The following is a 21,072-nucleotide window of genomic DNA, read 5'->3' as shown; positions in this document are numbered from 1 at the left end:
ATTCTGTCATTGGAGTTTTTACCCAAGAAGGAGGAGCCCCATATTTACTTATCTCTAGAAGACATTAACTCTCTCTCTGCCTCATCTCCCAAGGAGATGTTTGAGCCTTCAGCCTCCAGGATGGGGAGAAGGATGGCAGCAGAGAGCGAGCCACCATGCTGGGTGGCTCAAGGCCCTGGTGTGCTGCTGGTGAGGACGGAGCGCTGCCTGGCACCTCTCCTGCCAAGACTGGCAGGATAAGTGTTTTGCTGATGCACTGTCTTGTCTTTGATTTCAGCGGGGGCTGCATGAGGCCTTTGGGGAATAAACCTATCTGCTGATGTACTATATGACCATAAGACACTTAGAGATGCATTTATAGCTTCCCGAACAAGACTGAATTAATAAATTATTTAGAATTAATAAATTATTTACTTAAAAAAAAATGCAGGGAAAAAAATAAAAACATTCCTGGACCAACCCCTTCTTTTTCCACAATAGCTAGACAAAATCTGTAGCTGAGATAGCTCTTCAGCTACTTTACATGGTAGGACCCTGTCACTTAGTGAAAGGTCACTGCCATAATATTCCCCTTGTGAGTGCAATTTTATCCTATTAAGGATTAGCCCCAACAAATCCTCCCTAGACATAAATCCAACTCAAAGACGTCTTTGTTTGAGATCTTTCTTGATTTGTTCCAATTTGTGATCTGCTCTTAATTGTTTGCATGTCACTGCAGACGGTTCTGAGCAAATACAAGTGACTCACTGATTTGGGAGTCCTGTGACCTTGCTCAGAGAGGCTTTGACAGCACAAGGGTGGCACCAATCATTTCATACAGAATAAGGAAGGGCTCAGAATTGTAGAAAGGCATGCACATCCTAATTGCATCTCTGCAGGGAGACTGGACCCATTCATACTCAAAGGACATGCACAAAAAGACCACATAACTTGCTAATTGTTAATTGCACACTTGACTTTTAACCTTAGCTACTTACGTATGGACTTTTCCACCTTCTCTTTAAGTGACCAGATAAAGTCTTTCTCTGTTTCACCAGTGCTCCTCTTCCAGATGTTGTTAAGGAGGAGGGGATAGCGTGTCAGTCGATGCAAAGGAGCGACCAGCAGCTCGGACAGATGCAGCCTCTTGCACTGTTCGTTTTGTTCACACCACTGCTGAAGACAAGGAAGACCTGCCTTAGGCCACAGCTTGTTCCCCAGTCAGCATCATCAGCTGACTGTAATGAGACAGGGACTAATTAAAGATGAACTTCTCGCACAGTAAGAGCACGGGCAGTGTAAAGGCTCTCTAGAGGGGGAATTGTGTCGCTCCTCCAAATTCACTTTCTGCATTGCTGCTTCCCGTTTCAGATGCTGTGGCCATGTTAGCAGATCAACCAGTGTTCTTTATCTGCCATTTTAATTTCATGAGGAAAACCTCAGTTACGTTTGAGGGCCACCTTATGCTTTAGGGTCACCTGCTACTTCTCACTGGGGAACTGTTTCCTAGGCGTGAGTGTATGAAATCCTTGTCAGGGAGCAAGTGATGCGAAACTCCCAGGCCCTAAAAGCTGCAGAGTTTGGCTGCTACAAAGAGGTGTCCTCCCAGTTTTGGGCTGCCTGTGAGAAAAGCCCACTTCTTCAGGTTTCTCATTCTAAGCCTGTGATGTTGAAGATCAATCTTAAGTATTTACAGGACATACTGGTCTGCTAATGATAAGTTAGAAAGAGCAGAACCCTGTGCCCGGGAGCCCCACCGCTGCACTGGCTGGAGTTGTTGCTTCAGGCAGATGCAGTGTTGGCAGACAGAACCTGCTCTAATGCTGTAACTTTACAAAGACATCACTGATAGCTCTTTCCAGCCTTAGAGGGAAGTAAATGCTCACTTACTGGTAGTGGTTTGATACCAAGTTCTACATTTGCTTTACCTATGGTTAAGCAAGACCTGTCAGAGGAGCTAAAACACTGCCATTGCAGAGGGGTTGCTTGCTGTTCTATCCAGGATGTTGCTTCCTCCCTGTGGGCACGTGGGTCAGCAAATACCCGTGAGCGAGGAGAGCAGCCTGGCTTTCTTGCCAGGGCTCAGCAAAACCCACCCTGCTCTCTCATCGCGGGCTCCCAAGACACATGAAAGCACTGACATGCTCCTGAATTTCTACTCCCGTTGTTTTGGCTTGTCTCATATACCCCTTTCCTTAAGCAGAAGGAAGCCATCATACGCTTCTCCAGTTTTGAGGTTTGTGTATGTCACTGCTGATGTAGCATAGCGTAGAGGCTGGGGGCTGTTTTGTACTCAGCGAATGTGAGCCCTGTCATCTGCTAAAGCACATAATACCCTACGTACTGTGTTCCAACCCAACATCTAAACCAAGCTGATATGCAGGACACGTATCAAAGTAAAACACTTGAGAGAGATTTTACAATGATGTGGCTTGATTTTTGTTTCTTTTTTTCTGTAACTGTCTCACTTTGTTAAGGTGGAGGTCACCAAGTCAAGGGATTATGTGCAAAACATCTGAATGATAGAGGCTGGCAGTACATATTTTCTGCCTGCAAAAATGCAGCCAGTTGTTTCCTTTTGGCTTCCTCCTCTTGCCTGTTCTAAATTGCACTTTCACATGTGCAGGGGAACATACGCTCAGAAGGGTAACTTCATATCTATGATACCCTCTGCAGTGCAAAAAATCTGTGTGAAATGCTATCTACAGAGTTTTGCTTCCAATGAACTTTCCTAGTCTGCTGTTAAAATCCTGTCATAAGGCAGGAAGGCTGAAGACAACAACAACCAAACCATCACTTTACTTTCAGGTAGATGCCGAAATCTTCCCTCTGTCTCAGGTTTTCCAAGTAGAAGACAGCGGAGGTATAATTAAGGCAATAAATCTGGTGTGTCTGGCAGAGGTCACCCTGGAAAAACTGCAGAAAAGACTTAGAAACTTATCAAGAAAGAAAAATGTCATGACAAAGGGAGGAACAACAGTTTTGGTTTTGTAATGTGCATTTTACCTGAGATTTCCTCATACCTAGGAAAATAGTGGAAGAGGGAAAGGGGGAGTTAAAAAAGTAAAGGGCAAGTTAAAAAGTAGTAAAAGTGGTAAAGTAGTAAAAAACCCACAACAGTGCTCAAGCAATGCATGGGAGCACAGTTCTAACAGCTCTGAGGAGGTGTGAAGCATTCTTAGACTTTGTTCTCATTAGAAATAAATGATGTGAAATTCATGTAGAAGCTGAAGATAAAAGCCACTATCTATGGAACAGCTTTACGTGGGCTCATATAGCATGTCACTTTATATCCAAGTGCGTTAGCTCTTGGAAATGTTTAATGCCATCCATGATAAAACTAATTTTTGTCTGGGATTTTGTCTGTCTCACATGAACATTATCGATAAGAACGCCTGGAGACAGAGGTAACGGGGGTCAGAAGCCGAGCTCTAGCCTCCCTTTCCATTTTAAAATCCTAACCCCGAGGTAGGGTCTGTTTTAGTATGTTCCCAGAAGTTTTCTAATGGCTTCTACTGCGAGGGAAAGTTCAGGTCCATGAATTGATTTTTTGCCTGTATTAATATTTCCAACTTTTCGGTCACTGGGAAGTTGTGCAGGAAACAGAGCCTCTGGAGACCGCTGTTTGGACAACTGCCTTGTTTACCATGCAGACTGCCTGAAAGTGTTGCAGGGCAGTGCTTGGCAGCGGCAGGACAGCTCTGTCTGTGCCTCTCTCTTGCTTAGCCAACACAGGGCAAAGTGCAAGAGGTATTTCAGTCCCATTGAGCTCTTAATTAAGCACTTAAATACATTTGTGGGTCCGGTCCATGGACTAAAGGAAGGGTCTATGCGATGGAGTGGAAGGAGGCAGGGAACATCCAGTGATGGGGCTCTGGTCTGGTCTCAGGGAAACATCTTCCACAGAGCGAGAAGCTTGCCTCTGCCAGTGGCAAAGTCTCCTCAAGGTCTGGGCTACTGTTCCCCAGGAAGGGAAAATCTTTCCACACTTTGTTCCACACACAGAGCACCTTTCCATGATCGCCTCAAACATGCCAATGAATAAAAAGAAAAACATCCGGCAGACAGGAGATGCTTGGGGCTGAAACCAAACTGCCTGTGACAGATGGCATGTCCTTGACAGACTTGATTGCCCTAAAGCACCTGCATGCTATGATAAATGATCTGCTGCAAGGATCTGCTGAAATTAAGCAAGAATACTTCTAATTATGTTACCTTTCTGAGTATGGAGCTGAAATCTGTAGGAGATTCTGACTTGCTGACATGCTCCTTCACAGTTTCAAAAAAAGTTTTCAGAAAACTGAGACTTATCTAAGTAAGGGAAAAAAAAGGAGAAATTAGTATCAGTGATCTTCTGAAGTTAAGTTTAAAACAACCGTATTTCCCATCCCTGGTCTCTTCAAAGGCTCCAAGCCTAACGGGGTGCCTATACTTATCTCCCTGACATTGCCCGAATTAGCTTCAGAATTACGCCTGGAGTGCTTTAATTGGTCAGAAGCTAAAACAAATCTATACAAATACCCACTTACGTCGTGCTAATGCCATATGACAAAAGCTTTGAAACAAGATTAGTTATTCCATTTAAACTTATTTTAGGGTAGCAGCTGTATTTAACATGAATTGACATGAAAAATTACAATGGATGAATGGCATCTACTGGAAAACACTGATTGTGTATGACAGAGCTGTGACAATTAAGGAAGTCTTCACGGTCACTTGAAGAAGATACCGTCTTTCATAGTTTGAGTTTGTTTCATGATATTGGAGATGACAGAAACGTCTATAAAATACTATAAAAAGTCACATATTCCCCATAAGTTAACTTTATATGTTTGCACTGGATTCAAGGGTGCCCACGCTGTCAGTGGGTGAAAGCCTGCTCCTAAGCCCACACTTGCCTCCTGAACACACTTTGCACGCAAATTCATGACCAGGCTCAGCTTTAGGCCAAATTTTAGGCCAGAAGGGAACACCATCCTCTGTGATATTGCTATGAACTGCTGTTGTAACTGCACAGACTTCTTTGTTTCGTGTATTTATGGGGGCAGGGTTGCTTATAGGATGGTGCATTTCTTTCATTTTGACAAGGGTGCATTTTACACCTTTTACAGCATGCATTTTTTCATGGATTCAGCCTGCTGTCAAGAAGAAATGCATGCTGCAAAACGCATGGAAAAAAAGCATAAAAGGCATTCATTTGGCAGCTACTTTCTCCTACATTTGATCACTATTTTATATACAAATATGCATAATAGATAATCATTTATCATCCTCATTAATAAGGACAACAAAATTAGAAAACAAAATAGAAAATGTATTAAAGATAATTCTCTCAAGACACAACCAAGCTCCAGCCAAGCTCAAAGCTTTTGTGGTCACTAAATGGCACACAGCAATATAGTCCACTCCCTTTGAACAAGAACAAAGGAATCGGCAGCCACACATCCACTAAACTCTAGTAGTTGGCTGCATATATGGTCTTAGCCCACAACAAGCGCAAGGTGAAACACATCAGCTAAAAATCTCTTTCCTTGTATCTCCAAACCTGCTCAGGTGGTCACTCACAGCAGCTCACCTGGTGTGTGGTCAGTCACTGAGCAGAGGTGACTTGCTCATGTGTTTGAGCTCTGGCTAATTGTCCCTACTCTGAAGAGCTTCCCTGCTTTTCTTGTTTTGGCTAAAAAGGGAGATGTTATCTGTTAAGGCAGGGGAATTACAATAAGGGAAAGAACTTGAAGTAAGCAGCTGGTTTAGGTCTTGTGAGCAGTCATTCAGCTTATGCAGCTGAAGAGCCCCTTCCAAAATTCACTTTGCTATGAAGGGTGAGGTGTACTGTAAAAGAGCTCTCAAGCTAAGAAAACCTTCTGATTTGCTTCTAAAGTTATGTAAAAGCTATTTTGGGCTTATGGGTTCCTTTAACTTTCAGGAGCTGAAAATGGTCTCCCAGCAACTGGCCACAAGCAGCAAAGAGCTGGAGCACATCACAGCCAAGCCTCATGGTCTCCCTCCTCCTGGAAGCTGGAGGGTAAGTAGCACATGAACACAGAGCATCCAGTCTGTGTGGGAGATATCCTTCCACCCACACCGAGGGAAACCCCAGCTGGAGAGGGGTGATCATAATTTTGTTTTAACTTGTTCTACAGGAGTGGCATAATAGATAGCAAAGTCTCTGTGCCCATCTGTTTGTGAAAGGAAACTTGTTATTGCAGTTATTTTGCCATTCTTACTGATTTGCTGTAAGGATTGTGCAGTCGGAGTTTATCTTCACAAATCCTTTTAAAAGGATGCTGTTTATGAGAATTAGTCTCAAAGTCGTGTTTACTTCAGAAATAACTGCCAAATGAGCTCTCCTCCATGTTCAAATGCCTGTTTATCTTTTGCTGGAGGCACATGAGAATAATTTGCACTGCTGAAATTTGACCCCCACTGATATACCAAATAGAAATGAAAGAAAGACTAATTATTTGAACCAAGTTCCAAATGTGAGCATTGAATCTGAATAGAAGCTTTATGGATGGTTTCTTGTCTCCTTTTATTGGGCTGGTTGATTTCTGATCTCAGTAAGACTTTTAGTTTTTTACTCACCTTGTTTAACTCCTCTAAGTTTGCAAAAAGTCTCCACAAATCCACATCCAAGAGAAATTCATTACTCTGGAGGTATTTGAGAGTGTTCATAAATATCTTTAAAAACAAAACAAATCCATGTTATTTACTATTTGTGCCAATTCAATACATCTCTTTTTTCTCCCCCCCCCCCCCCCCCCCCCCCCCCGAAAAGAACATGTTTGCATTGTAATTCTCATGAAATGATCATTTGATTTGGGGAGGGCAGAAGACGGCACTTTGAGAAACTTTTCCTGACCTGCCTGAAGGCTAAATATTGGGCTTTGTGCGAGGAGGAGGGTATGAATGATGTCTCCGGGGTGTCTCTGCGGCTGCTACGGAGACAGCTATGTCCCTGCTGTGCTCTCTGGCAGAAGAGGGGCAACTGAGCCCCCTGCAGATCCATGTGAAGGAGTTAATAACATCAGAGCCATAGTTACAGATTTCTATGACCTTTCTAAATGCTTTCCTTCCTACCTCATGTATCTGCTGCTATATAAGTTGTTTAGAGTTACTATGGGAAAAAAAATATTGTTGGAACAGCATAAGTAGAGGGCTCATGAAGGTTTTTAATCTCTTTGGATTGTTTTATTAACCTGTATTGAGTGAAAACTGCATGTGTATTTATTGGCTGTTTAAGGTCTTGTATCATTTAAGCTCTGATGGTGATCTTGGAGCTGTGCTGAATCTAACCTAAATCTGAAAAAGGCTTAAAAAATGTAGATTACCGGGTAGAATTTTTTGTATATGTGTGAAAAGCATTAATGAAAAAACCCATCACCCAGGTGCCAAGACTGAAGAGCTAGTGAGAGTGTTTGCTTAGCCTTGTGTAATTCCAGTTGTTGTGAACAGTTGACCTGAGAGCTTAAAGGGGATTTACGGTGGTCTTAAAGTTCCCTGTGGAGATTCATTAAAATCAGTGGAATATTTCTATACTGGGAAGAACTTAGAGTAGCAGGTATCTGTAAAACTGTCTACCCAAATTCAGTGGGTTCTTTCTTTGGCAGGAGAGTTTGGGAAGCTGGCATGGACTGAAAAGTTTATCATTCATGGGTCACGGCAACCGTGACATTTATCTTCGCAGAAGAAAGAGTCTAGAAGGAAGGATGCTTCCATCCTGCCTTGGACCTATAGCTGGTCCTGTTCCCTTTCGTCTCCCTTCCTGTTCTGCCCCACCAAGGAGGAATTCAACCCACTCCTCTATTCCCTTTACTTTGCAGTACTTCTTGTACTGCCTAGGCTAACTTTTCAGCAACATGGAAAATGTTTCACTAATCTTTTTCCTTTGACTAATAAGAAAACAGAAATTGTCTGTGCAGAATAAAAGAAAAAATGATAGGAAGATATTTAGGGAAGCTTCCATCCTTTTAAATGGGTACACTAACTTTTGATGTGTGATGAATGTAAATACTGCAGCTATTCTTGTAACAGTGTGTAGTATTCTTGTCCATATTTCAAAGCTCTTAGAATTCACCAGGATGGAAGCAATTTGGATTTTTTTTGGAGAGTTGTTTTTTAGTTTGTTTGTTTTCTTGTAATATTAGAACTACAGGTCTGCTGAATTCTGAGGTTTTCATGCTCTAGTCAGGATAATCTAACCACAGCTCTATAGGAAGTTAAATGAAGAGTATAATGTTACAGACTAGTGGTAGAGAAATATCCAGTAGAGTCAATTGGAGAGTGGCTTCAGTTCAGAGCTAGTGAAAGGAATAATGGAATATCAGCCGAAATTACTGGAAGGATCTGCAATCAGATGGTGTTTACAAAGCACCAGAAAGTGATGTCAAGAAGAAAAGATGCCATCAAGAAAATAAAAACCAAAGGGAATTGTGGAAAAAGGATGAGCAGGCAAGACGGGAGAAAAACCAAGCGCTTAAGTCATTCCCCCATAGACACCCAATGAGACGTTACAGGTGGCTGTATGTCTGCCATGCTGACAGCAGGGCAAATAATGTTTCATTATTTTTGAGAAATGAAATCTGAAGTTACCATCTTGAGAACCAGCAAATGATCCAGAAAGTAAGTGCATTCACTTGTGAAAAGTTCCCACACTGCTGCTTCTTTTTTCACTTCTAACCGGTAGTTGACATCTTTCTGCTCAGTCTGTTGTGCCTTTATAAATTCATGCCAAGATTTACTCTATTGATTGAAGAAGAAAGAAAACCACTGACTGTTGCATCAACTGCTTCCGACCTTATGAAAAGAATCTATGATCTATTTGCCCATTTAAAGAGCCTGGCTGCCAGTATTAGTGATTCTTCTTCTGGAAGCTTAAAGATTCCTTTAAAAAGATTAAAAAACCTGACATTTTCCTCCAGAATATTTATAATATAAACACACTGAATTGAAAGTAACACAGTATGATAGTCTATGTTTGTAGGATGCTGTATCAAAAAATAGTGGGCAGCTTGCAATGCTAAGGAATTTAATTTGTCATGCTGCTACTGCTACTGAAAATCAGGGACGGATGAGAGCTTCCTATTTTCCAGATGGTAAAATCAAGGTACCGAAAGACTAGGTCTTCATAGGTACTTGGATATTGTTTTGTTTAGTCCTAAGGTGGCCGCTATCACCTTCCTGACCTGCTCCAAAGTCAGATGTTCATATATAAGTTAGGCATTGACAAGAGTCTTCAACAACCAAGTCTATGGGGAACTGCATATAACAGCCTGCTGTGAGCAGCAAAAGGTTTGCTTTGGAGGCGGGATGGTGTCAGGTGTGGGTTATCTGAATATCACCCTGGTAGCCCAAGCTTGGTGTTTCTATGGCTAGGGGGCCCTGGAGGCCAGGAGCCTTGTTTATCTGGCAGACAGGCTTGGATGGGATTTCTGCAGCTGAACCTTGGTGTTGGCACTGGCCTCTCCGTGGCAGCCTCTGAACGCACACCTAAGGCAGCAGTGGGGGTCACCGTGCCCCATTTGGCATCCCTGTGATGCCACAATTTCTTTCCCCAGATCTGCAGGCGCTGCTGAGAGGGTTGTCTTGATGCCTTTTTCTGAAGGTGGTACCTCCTTGATCTAGGGCAGTCTGGAAGCCTGGCAAAATCCAGGTGGTTGTGAGGGCCCTTGCTAACCACCTACGACACTCACAGTTTCCCCCTCGCCCCTCCATTTCAAACAACAAAAATATACCTTATGCTTATGCATTAATTTTGCAGAAAGGTCTCATATCCAGATTAATGTAGTGAAAAATGGTAACTTGAAAAGAACACAAAGTTTTATCCCTATCTTTAAGTATCCTTGGTACAGTATACTGAGTATTTTGATACCTTAAAGCAGAAAAAATCATATGTGCTGCAGTCTATGATCTTAACGGTTGAAAGACAGTTTTCCAGATCAGATGCTTGCTTCTGTTTGTCTTTACCCTGTTGAATGACAAAAAACCCCCCCGATTCATACAGTGTTTTAAAGACCAATAAGAAGTTTACCGAGCTCAGTAACCTTGCTCGGATCTGTAAGGAGCTTGCCCTTAACTGAGCGATTTCCTCATATTTCCAGGCTCTCCTACACAGAGGTGAGGCAGTGATGGCAGGTTTATTTTTACCTATGGATGGGGTGTGTAGGTGGCTTAAGTGTGGGTGTGTAAGATCTTATTTATGTAACACAGAAATATTTGGCAGGGCAAGTCATTGGTATGGCAACAGACAACGGGCTACCCTCAGCAGACAGAACAAATAAAATATTTTGCTTCCTTCAGCACTGTCAGAAGTAGGAGACAACAAACTTATAGTTGAAATCATCCGCCTGCCACAGGTGTACAAATCTTGTGTGTTTATTTTTATTTTTAAAAATTTTTTGTGAGCTACATATTGAAAAAACTCCTTTGGTCAGCTGCAGAGTAGTGTCTATAAAATGAGCTTTTAGAAAGCTTAAAGAGCAGAAGTTGTCTGTCTGTGTGAGGGATCATGAAATAAAAACAATTGCTTTTGGTTTGGCTTTGTTTTTGAGGCCAACAGTGCCATGTAAAAAGTTTAACCAATATTTATGAACTCTAATTTAGCATTGTTAGCATGGACTTATAAGGTGTTTGCCTAAGTTTTATCTGCTCTCTGGAACTGTATACTCATACTTCATGGATTTCTATTGTCTGAACTTTAGGCACTGAACTTAAGCCAATTTTGAAATATGTGTTTGATTATAATATTTGAAATTCAGAGTTTAAGCTCAACTCTTAGTTTTGAAAGATAGCTTGAAATGGAGCAGAAATGATAATGCCATTATATATACACACACTTAACTGATGCACCAGCAAATGAATCTTCATAAATTAAATTTTATGGCATTTAATAGTCTCAGAAATCAATTTTGGCTAAATATCAAATGCATTTTATTGCAAATTTCAAATATTTTGCTGAATTTATAAATTCTCAGTTTTAGGCCATGCTCCTTCAAATGCTATAGAAATGCTATCAAATGAAGTGGGAACTCTTGTACATGCTAATCTGAGTACTTGCATTGGTTTCACTTGCACAAACTCTTCTTTGATAGTTGAGATTTAGAAGATAAAATGCAAAAAATATTAGGAAGAGACTGTTCACAATTACATGTTTAGGGGTGCAAAGTTATCAAGACACTTGCAAATCACTTTTTGAATGATGAACAACACTCAAAAAGGAAATTCAGATACCATAGTAAGTGAAAATTTTCTTAGCTGGAAAAGACAAGGAAATGTGTTAGATAAGGAAATTAATTGAAGTGTGTTGGTGTGTATGCTTTTACTGGAGAGCGTGAGGGTGCCCACGAGGACAGCAAAGGCCTAAGAAAGCATCTAAAAAGCTATTCTGACAGGTAAAGCCTAGATCCCTTCCATGTGAGTGGGAGTTAGACAGATACTCCAGAGCCCTAAGGCACTAAGGTCTAGGTTGGCATGCAGAAAGTACAGGATACAGTGTGGTCAAAGCAATGATGCAACTGACTTACCCACCTTGTGCTCTCTTACACCGGGGAGCTGCACTGGACCTGCTGCCACCACTGAACACCTTGAATGAGAGCTCCCGCGTTGCCCACCCCATTCTGCCCTCCTGGTGCCAAGGGCACCTCTCCTCCCACCACCCATGGGGATGGGGAACAGCGGCACTGACTGTGTTTTCATGTGCATCACGTGCAGTGGCACTAGTGACTGCACTGGAGCCACCCTACCATCATTGCAGATTAATGTCCAAGCAGTCCCAGGGTGGGCTGAGACCTCTGAGTTCAGCTCACCTGCTGGCTGCCTTTCCCCAAGGGCAGTAAAGAAAAGAAACTCTTTTTACCCAGGTTAGTTGTGGGAGAAGGCAAGGTCAGTGCAAGGAAAAAAACATGGTAAAATACTCACAACTCCTCTTTTGGCAAATGGCCACCTTGGCTTTTTGGACTCTAATGGGTAAAACAAATGCGTTATCAGTAAAGAAACAGATAGCTAAAAATAAAACTGTTATTTATATGTTTTGTTGGTTTTTTTGGGGGGTGGATTTTTGTGGTGTGGTTTTTTTCTTTTTTTTTTTTTCTTTTTTTTTTTTAGATGAAGCCTGATATACTATGATCTACTTGGCTCAGATTTAATACTTGTGTTTAGGCAGTTTGTGCACCAGGCTTAAAACCTATTAAGCCTGTTGGGTCCTTCCCAGCAAGAATTATGTCCATCTGTGATGGGATCTTGGATGACACTAAACACTCCCACTTGCTGCAGATGATCAGTACGTGATTGCCAATTCTTTACATGGGGAAAACACATCATACCTCAGGCCAATTCTTGAAGATATCCATTGCTTTGAAGCAAGAATTAGGCTATGTCTGCCCATTAGTGATATCTTGGAGCTATGCAGGTATTTAAAACTCCTGTGAATAAACAATCCTACAGACCCTGAGCCTCAGATCTGTCATGGGGCTGGCACAGTGGTGCAGGCTGTAATTCGTGGTCCTTAGTGAGGCATAGGGAAAGCTGGGGATCTAGGTGTAGGAATGCACTGGTGAGAGGTGAGAAATGCCTGTGTTTGCTCAGCAAGAAATTTGAAAGAGTTTTCTAAATGTGGCACCTACCTTCAGGCCTGTGTATGACTGGGAATCACAGTCGAAACTTTCTCCTTTTGGATTTTGAAGGCCTTGGTCATTCTTTCTGGGCATGGCTAGCTTGTTTTCTTTCATGAAACTGCTGGTTGTGACCTTGACTTATTTTTTTGAGAAAACTTTGATCTCTGGTCACCAGCATCTTCTGGTCTCTGGCAATCACATTGCACGCTATACTATACTCCACAATAGATATTTATGGAAATTGCTTGCAGGTCTACATTTCAGTGTTGGAAGGTCTTGTGAGTAACCTCTAGCCATGAGTTTGGTCTGCTACCCTCGTGATTAGAGCACTGCTGGAAAGGGTGGCATGGGCCACTCTCTTCCCTCTGCTTGAAACTGTGCAGGTAGGAATTTGTAACTGAACTGCTTGCAGGTGGAGATCCTGGCCTGGGCTCTGGTTGCTTCTAGCCTGTGGAGGAGGGAGGTGATCTGTGTCCTGCCCCCCTCATTAACCTCTTACATTTTGCATTCAACAATAAAATGCAGGCAAAAAAAATAAATTGAGGGGAATTTTAAAATTAGCGATGCAGTCACTTTGGTGTGGGGTAACAGAATCCCCTATGGAGGCCGCGCTCCCTTGCGTGTTGTCGTTGCACTGATCCTCCCTCCCCATCCCACATGCACACGCACTGTAGTCGTGGCTTTTGCTGGGCTCAGACACGCAAACCTCACCCTGTGTCTGACCTGCGCTTAGTAGCAGGGCCGCATGGGGCAGGTAGTCCATGGCACTGTCTGACACCAGGAGGTCTCCAGGGAACACCTCGAGTCCCGGCAGACTCACTACCACGGAGCTACGCCTGCGCTCGGTTGATCTGTGAGACGCAACAACAACACACGTCATCTCTCCCCGCTCGTAGCTGCAGAGGAAACTTCTGAAGCGCTCCTTGCTGGTACAGGAGGAAATGAGCTAAAAAACCAAATCACAGCGGCTATGACATAATGTGTTAAAGGAACAATGAGTAGAAAATTTCAGTGATCGACAACAAATATCTAATTATCTTTCCAACTCCACATTGTTGCTGAGATCAAGGTGCTTATGGCTGTGGCTTGCCTCAGATAATAGGTACTTATAGAATTTAAATGTTGGAAATTCCTGGGTTCATCTGAGATTAGGCAAAAAGTGAGTGGAGATTTCAGAGTCTGTGTTTTGGCACTGGACTCCAAAGGAGCAGTTAAATACCATGTCCCTAGCTGATATGTGGGTTGTCGTTATTTTTAACCTTCATGTAACTCAGGTGATTTCAAGAAAAAACAGCATACTAATGAAATAGTTAAAATGTGTTGTGGTTTTTTTTTTTTTTAATATTTAACCTTTTGGCTAGTTTGTGCTATTTTCTCTCTAAATCTTTATGGCGTTTTTTCTGCTAACTCAACTATTTTGTATTTTGAATATAATATGACTTAGCGGCCCTGCTGATCGAAAACAAATGGCTCTTTCCAACTATTGTTGTTACTAACAGAGGGCATTGTCCTGGATATAAATCCATCAAGTGAAGTGACACAGGCATTCTGTATGCAATAGTGTGTTTGTGCCAGAGGCTGCTTGCATTCAAATACAGAAATTATTGGTGCACATCAAAAACCTTTTTGGATTTTGCTAATAACTCACACCGATACATAATCAATTGTGTTAGTGTACTGTTGTGAAGTGATGGGCGTCTGTAGCTTCTGTTCTGCTGTCTTCAACTGATTGATGCATGAAGACTGCATCAGATTTCAAAGGGTCAGTAATGAAGTAGCTGAGGGAGAAGGCATGAAGTGTTTGTGCATATATAAAAATTCTCTTTTTTTAGTCACCATTTATTGTGTATGGTATTTTTGGTCAGTTAAGTATAATTCTTACTACTTTTTTGCCTCGGCAGATACCTTACTGTGGATATTTAGCCATTTGCCAACACCTGATGTGAAACCTGGCAGGTATATTTTTTCCCCTTAAGTGCCTGAATAGTCACTTGAAAACTTATCAACTGGCAGATGAGCTCTGAGGTAGAGAGCTGGGATTTGATGTGTATAGCAGGACATGGAGATTATGCTTTTTGTTATGATCTGGCAGTGACGTTGCTTGCAATTGCCTTAGCTAAACCAATTGAATTGTGCAGATGAAAGGAAAGACTGCTCCTAACAACAGAGAGGGCTGTAGGCTATCAGGAGGGCCAGGTCTGTGACTTTAACAGTTAAAATACGGGCATATTAGTGCTTGAAAACTAAGTGTCGAGGAGTTTGCAATGTGCAACGTACGAGTTCTCTAAAAGCTTTTCCTTTTCTGGTAGCCCTACTGAATGGGGTATATAGGATCTGTTTATTTAACTTCAGGGATTTTCAATGAAACTCCGAGGTTTCTCATGAAATTGAACCTAACATGGTTTGAGAGCTTTCATGGATGGGGTCTGTTTCTTGGTTGTCTGCGAGCCCGTACTAGTGCAAGGGAGACCGCGCACTGATGAGGCGCGCTGAGTGCTACCCAGTGCAAATTTTATGTGTTGGCAACAATTGTATTAAGATGCTTCTGAAACCTCTAGTGATTCCACCATGCAATCTCTTGGGCAGCTGGATTATTATACAAGCCAGTTGCTGCAATACAATACAAAGATAATTCTAAAAGTTGTCAATCTTGTACTGGGAAATTCAGGAGATTTATTTCGGGTTGGATTCACAATAAAATTTTGCCAATGTATTATTGATTTTTAAAGTATCTAGGCTACTTCAATTGCAGAATATATTTTGAAGTTGGAGGCTAGTCGCTTATGAAGATTATCAATGGGAAGCACAGTTTCATTGTAACTGAGTTAAACGGTGTTATTTCCCTAGATCAAAAAGGCCTTGAACTTCAGAGACACATATGTCTAAACAAGCTCTTCACATAGGTATGCAAGCCTGTGAAGTCTGGGAGCATGCCAAGGTCACTTGGATGTGTATCTACAATATATCTTTGCAATCTGACATGCATGGTCTGATTAATGACTTACATGCCTAAATTATGTACTCATGCTTCACAGATGACGGTACAAGTATCTGTGATCATCTGGCCTGATGCCTGTAGACATATTAGATACATTAGATGCTCTTGTTGGTTTTACTGGAGACATGAAACTACTGAAGTGCCGTATGATGCAATTTATCAATTTTTCAGTCTGTATGCAATATATTACCATCTTTTCATGCCTGCAGACCCTGTAGCTTTGCCTTTTTCTTTAGTTTTTTGTTTTTCTTATTAGAGGCAGGGGCCTGAAGTGCTTGAGTGAAAGAAACGTTTGTACTTTAGGGATCAACTCAAGCACCTGAGGAGATATCACCTGCAATAGCTCCTCCTTTAAATCTACTTGTTTCATGAAACAAGAGAATGTCACAGGTTTGCATTAAAAAGTTATGGAAAATTATTAAAACACCGAAGCAGCTCATGGTCTCGAAAAACAAATACCCTGGGTAAACAGTTGTTTCTAGGGCATGGAGAGTTTCAGCCGATTGCTTTTCAGATGTCTGTATCTTGATATGTTCATAATCATAGCCTAAGTAGACCTTTAGATGTCCCAGGGAATAAACATGTATATATAAATCACCTTACTTAAATAATAGATATGTTATTTAAAGGAATGCCTACTAGATGAGAATAAAAGCAACTGAAGAGGTTACAAGGGTTGAACATTATAGGATGGTCACAGTACTGAGATAGCTGCCAGGTGATGACACTGTTACCCAAGCCACTCAGGGAGGGTATTTGGACTCCCTGATTCAAAGAGTTAGGATGACACTTTACAGGCATATGAGACATTAAAAGAGGAAGAGGAGCACTTCAAGATAGATGAGCCCAGCTCCCTCAACTCATTGAAAATGAGCTGCCTTAGCAGTTACTGAGAAGACTTCTCATTAGCTGGTTGTCTTTAGGAAATAGTGCAATCCAGTTTTGCACCCAGTCTCTGATATGCTGAACAGGGCAAGCAGAAAATGAGCTCAGAGTAAATGAAAGGTTTTGTTTTATCAACATTTCCTTCCATGGCAGTGCATCTTGCCCTGTCTCCACCACACACTGCTCTCTCTGCTGCCCCCTTTTTGTTTATTTATTTTGGCTGATTATTTTTAATCAGCATCAGTTCAGCACGTTGCCATGCCAACAGATATGTACTGGTATTCCTGACTGAAGGCTGTGCTGAGGAAGGCTGTTTAAAATGAGCATTGCTGCTTTAAGAAATGCTTTTGAAAGTACAGCCTGGGAGCAGGTAGAAGAGATGTTCATTAAAACTGAAGGATGGAGGTACGTTTTTACCCTGGATGATATATAAATCAGTCTTGGAGGAGGGTTGCCAACTGTCCCAATGCGCTTCTAGATGGAGAGAATAATCTGACATTTCAGCAGTTTTCTCTGGCTGTGATAAGAAGGCATTAGCTGTTAAGGAGTTAGACTAATGATTTGGATAAAGGAGGAGCTGAATACAGCCCTTGTCCAGCCCTTGGACCAAATTCAACCTGACAAAAAACTTTAAAGCAGAAACTGGTGATTTTTGTTTTACATTTCTGCACATTCTAATATCGGTCAGGACAAGAAATAAAATCATAATACATCATCCGAACATCCTTTTCTCAGTCTTTCCTGATGGTGTCTGTGGAACAAAGCTTGCGTTGTTCCCTGTGTGATTTCTTGATTTTAAAATGTGTCTGGATAGAAGTCCAGAGCCTATATCTTAGCTGGTATATAGTGGCTTCCCTCCGAAGCTGCCAGGCAAGTAGCACCAAGAGAGGGTGTGTACATTAAATGTTTAATGTTCTCCCATTTAGCCATTTACATTCAGTATTCTTCAAATTCTCCCCTGAAGTTTGCTACAGATCACACAGATCTTTGCCCCGTCAGTGAGATATGCTTACGTATTATAGTTTTGAGTTGGATCAGTGCAGACTCTTCCCATAATAGGTGCAGATCACCTGTTTTCATACCAAGATACAAAGATGTCTCTCTTCTCTCCTCTCTCCATCTCCCTCTCCCTTCTTCTACTGTAAATTCAAAATGCTAAAGAGTGGGCTGGAAACTGCAACAGTTCAGAAAATCTAGGAAGCCTTTTCTACAGTGAACATGTAGGCACACACACATCTGTTAAGCCTTGTCTAGGGAACTGCATTGTGTAATGACTCATAAACTGTATCAGCCTGCTCCAGCACACCCAGTCCCAAACACAGACCTGTTTGCAAACTGCTGGTTATAACAGAGCTTTTACCTGAAAAATGAGTAAACATTGGGAAGAAGAGGAGATACAGCTCAATTAATGATGTCTACTGCCTTAAGAAGTGAAACACATTACGGTAGAGTCACAAAAGCAGCGTATTGCTGTTTGTTGTGAGGCTATTTCTGTCTTCCCCAAGCCTTGCTCACCAGTGCTAATGCTGTTAATATACCTCACTCACCTGCATGCCCCACCTGAAATCTTCAAGGGGATCATGCAGTAAAGTGAGCACTGCACCATCAGTGAGAGAGGTATGGTTATTAAGGGAGGTACTAGCTCCTACTTCCTTGTTTTTTGGGGAGAAAATAAACTTAGTTTCCCTTCTGTAAACTTTTGAACATCTTAAGGAAACAAACGTGGCTGAATCAAACTCATTTCTAATCAAGCTTTTACTTTCTGGTAATTGCTTGTAAGAGCTTGATGCAATTTGCTGTACAGATCTACGGTACACAACACCTTATCTTGCCTGCACTAACTTATAAAATTCAAGTATTCTTCTTAGTTTGTAGGATTAACAACCCCCCCAGCCAGTAGCAGTCCTAGATCTGCTTTGCTTGTGTATGAGAACAATATCGAGCTGTTCTGCTAGCTTCTTTGCTCCCTTTTCCCTCCCACAAAGTTTTGAAGAATGTCGCTCAAGATTATGAGATGTTTCACATTCTTCAAGCTGAAATTTGACACTGCTAATCCAAACAGCCAGACCTTTTGGCAGTTAGTTCCTAGTGCAGAGCTCTCTGATGGTCCAGCTGAAATATTGTGTGAAACATAGCTAAATGTGTCAGGGAGAGGGCTATCTTTGAAAGAAAATCTCATTAAAAAGTTTAGTTTAACAAGCTGATGACAGGCATTTCACAAAGCAAATCTACAAATTAAAGTTGAGTTACACATATATGCCTCGCTGTTCAGTTTTGTCTTAGAGTGAAGCGGATTCATTAAAAATTTACAGAAGTGAAGCTTAGAATAAGATAAAACAAATACTTGCATACCTTTGCATAGGCAATCCACTCTGAAAGAAAGTGAGATATTCTTGTTACTTGGTCAGAAAGCAAGCAAGCAATCTGATTTTGTGAAAAAAGTACTCATTTGCTAAGAGAAATGTACTACATAGACTTAGACATTGGCTAATTATTTTCACTGTTGTGGAGGAAGGAGGAGAACTCATCTGATATCCTATATTTGAAGGGGGACAAAAATAGCTTTTGGTCTGTGGCATGAAACTAACTGGTTAGTAAAGAGCTATACACCTATTTGACACCATCCACATTCAGTGAAATGTGCGTGTAGGTGCTTTGTGTAAGGACGGAGTCAAGCACGTGTCTGAATTTAACTGCTTGTGCAAGTGATGCAAGGTCTTTGAGAGTAGATCTAGTAGCAAACCTGGCTTTTGCAGGGCCTCTCCTTTTCTCTTTGGGGTGAAGTTATGGGGGACAGCTGGACGGTAGTCTGCCGCCAGGGAAAGACGAGGGCTAGCTCGTCCCTTGCTTATTTCTCTTTACTGATGCTGGCACTCACTGGACCAGTGTTTCCTTTTTTCAGAAAAGATTGCACAATTGCCTGCTCATTTATGGAGCTGAACATAAAAATGGAGGGGGCTAGTGAGTGGCAGAGCTAGGTAAGTGGAAGTAAAGAAAGGGAATGGGACCTCTTCCTTTGGTAGTAGCAAACCTTAAATTTGGCTCAACCATCTTGAATGACTTCATTCTTGGTTTTGTTGGGGTTAATAACGCTATTCAGTAAAACAGAATAGAGAACTACCCTGGCTTAGGAAGAACCTGGCTGAAGGACCCTGGAAGTAAAATAATCTTCTAAAACCCAAATCAGAACTGGATAAATTACTTAGTCTTGTTCTTTCATAGCCCCACAAACAGTTATACTGGCCCACCAGGGTGAATGGACAGAGGTGGGAAAGAGTGGCCATGTGCAGGAGTGGACTAGGCCAACCTGGTCACCAAGAGACAAGGCTGGAACCATTGTCTCTTGCTGATTTGGAAGGAAAAAAAAAATCTCCCTTCCTGATGAGAATAGAAGTTGGTCTGTTGTATCAAAGGAACTAGGGCCAGGTTGCAATTCAGGTTAAGAACTGTGGTTTTGTTTGTGCACTGGGCCATGATGGACCAACACTGAATATGCAAGACTGAAAAGGAGGTCACATCATCCTATTCCTTTTACCTGGACACCCTCCTGTGGTGTAGGGCTGGGGTGGAGGAGTCTCCTCGGCAGCGTAGCAAAGTTGGCTCTCCAAGAGTTTTGGAGTGTCTCATTGGGACTGCCATTGCTGAGAGTGTCTTTTTGGCTTGGCAGCTTTGATCTGGTGCTGGCAGACTCTGGATCTGCTTTAGTTGTCTCAGACTTGGCTTTGGAAGACAGTAATTTTGCATGGACACAAGAAGGCAACGACAATGAGGAAGCTGTAGTGCACCGAGGTGGACTCTTACAAATGTGGTGGAGAGAGCCAGCGTATTCCTTTTGATTCCCCGACTGAGCTGTGTCAGAGCAGTCCTGAAATGACAGTGCTTGTGAGGCAGAGGCCATCCTTAGACGCCTTAAAGTTGGAGAAGTGGAAATTCTGGCCAAAGCATGCCGGTCAAACTGGAAAGGTGCATGATGACTCCCAATGCACTCCTCTGTGGGAAGCTTCAGGAGTGAAGGCTCTGTATAACCTCGTCTTCGAATGTAGTCACCTGGAGGCATGGTGGTGTCCATACAAACTGATACTGCCTGCGTTTCACAGGGACTGAAAACATCTTCTGGACTGCTGCTTCCAGACAAAGCAACATTTTCTTTATGAAGCTTGGCTTCCCTGTTTAGAAGTTCCACGCTGATGCAGGTTTCTTTCACCAGGTCTGGAGAATAATCACAGCTTGGTTGTTGCATTCTTTATTGGCAGCATGAAAATTTATAGCTTTGTGTACCTAGGACACATGATCAGAAAAGGTTCTTAGAAACTTGCCATATGCATTTTTATATGGGAGGATATGCAAATGGAAAAAAAAATCTAAACAAAATAATGTAGATATATGTACTAGTACAGAAACAATTGCCTGTGTTTTGAATCCTGCTTAAATGCAGGTTTCGACAGCTTCAGGACCCTATTTCAGCAAGCTGTTGAACAGCTTGTTGTTAAAACAGCCGCTAACTTTGACTGTGCAAGCAGTGTCAGCATCAGTCAGCAGAACTAATCAGATGGTAAAGACTAACTATGTGATTAGGAACTCTGCTCATCTGGTACTGCA

The 21,072-nt window shown here is 42.0% G+C and overlaps 1 protein-coding gene across 1 annotated transcript in view; it reads right to left on the bottom strand.

The window, feature by feature from the left end:
• Positions 1-20,713, bottom strand: part of PLEKHG7 (pleckstrin homology and RhoGEF domain containing G7) — a 35,734-nt gene extending 15,021 nt beyond the window's left edge. The window contains exons 1-10 of the mRNA XM_076328583.1: positions 20,009-20,713; positions 18,826-18,845; positions 13,314-13,441; positions 11,896-11,936; positions 9,851-9,946; positions 8,572-8,721; positions 6,565-6,660; positions 4,195-4,290; positions 2,782-2,895; positions 978-1,152 (exon numbers count right to left, since the gene is read on the bottom strand). Coding sequence (XP_076184698.1) covers positions 978-1,152; positions 2,782-2,895; positions 4,195-4,290; positions 6,565-6,660; positions 8,572-8,721; positions 9,851-9,946; positions 11,896-11,936; positions 13,314-13,441; positions 18,826-18,845; positions 20,009-20,713 — 1,621 coding nt within the window. The remainder of the gene's footprint in view (positions 1-977; positions 1,153-2,781; positions 2,896-4,194; positions 4,291-6,564; positions 6,661-8,571; positions 8,722-9,850; positions 9,947-11,895; positions 11,937-13,313; positions 13,442-18,825; positions 18,846-20,008) is intronic.
• Positions 20,714-21,072: the final 359 nt, after the last annotated feature.

This window comes from Aptenodytes patagonicus, chromosome 1, assembly GCF_965638725.1.
Source record: "Aptenodytes patagonicus chromosome 1, bAptPat1.pri.cur, whole genome shotgun sequence".
Classification (NCBI taxonomy): domain Eukaryota; kingdom Metazoa; phylum Chordata; class Aves; order Sphenisciformes; family Spheniscidae; genus Aptenodytes; species Aptenodytes patagonicus.
The sequence above is the reverse complement of the archived record's forward strand: the minus strand, read 5'-3'. Positions and strand labels throughout refer to the sequence as shown.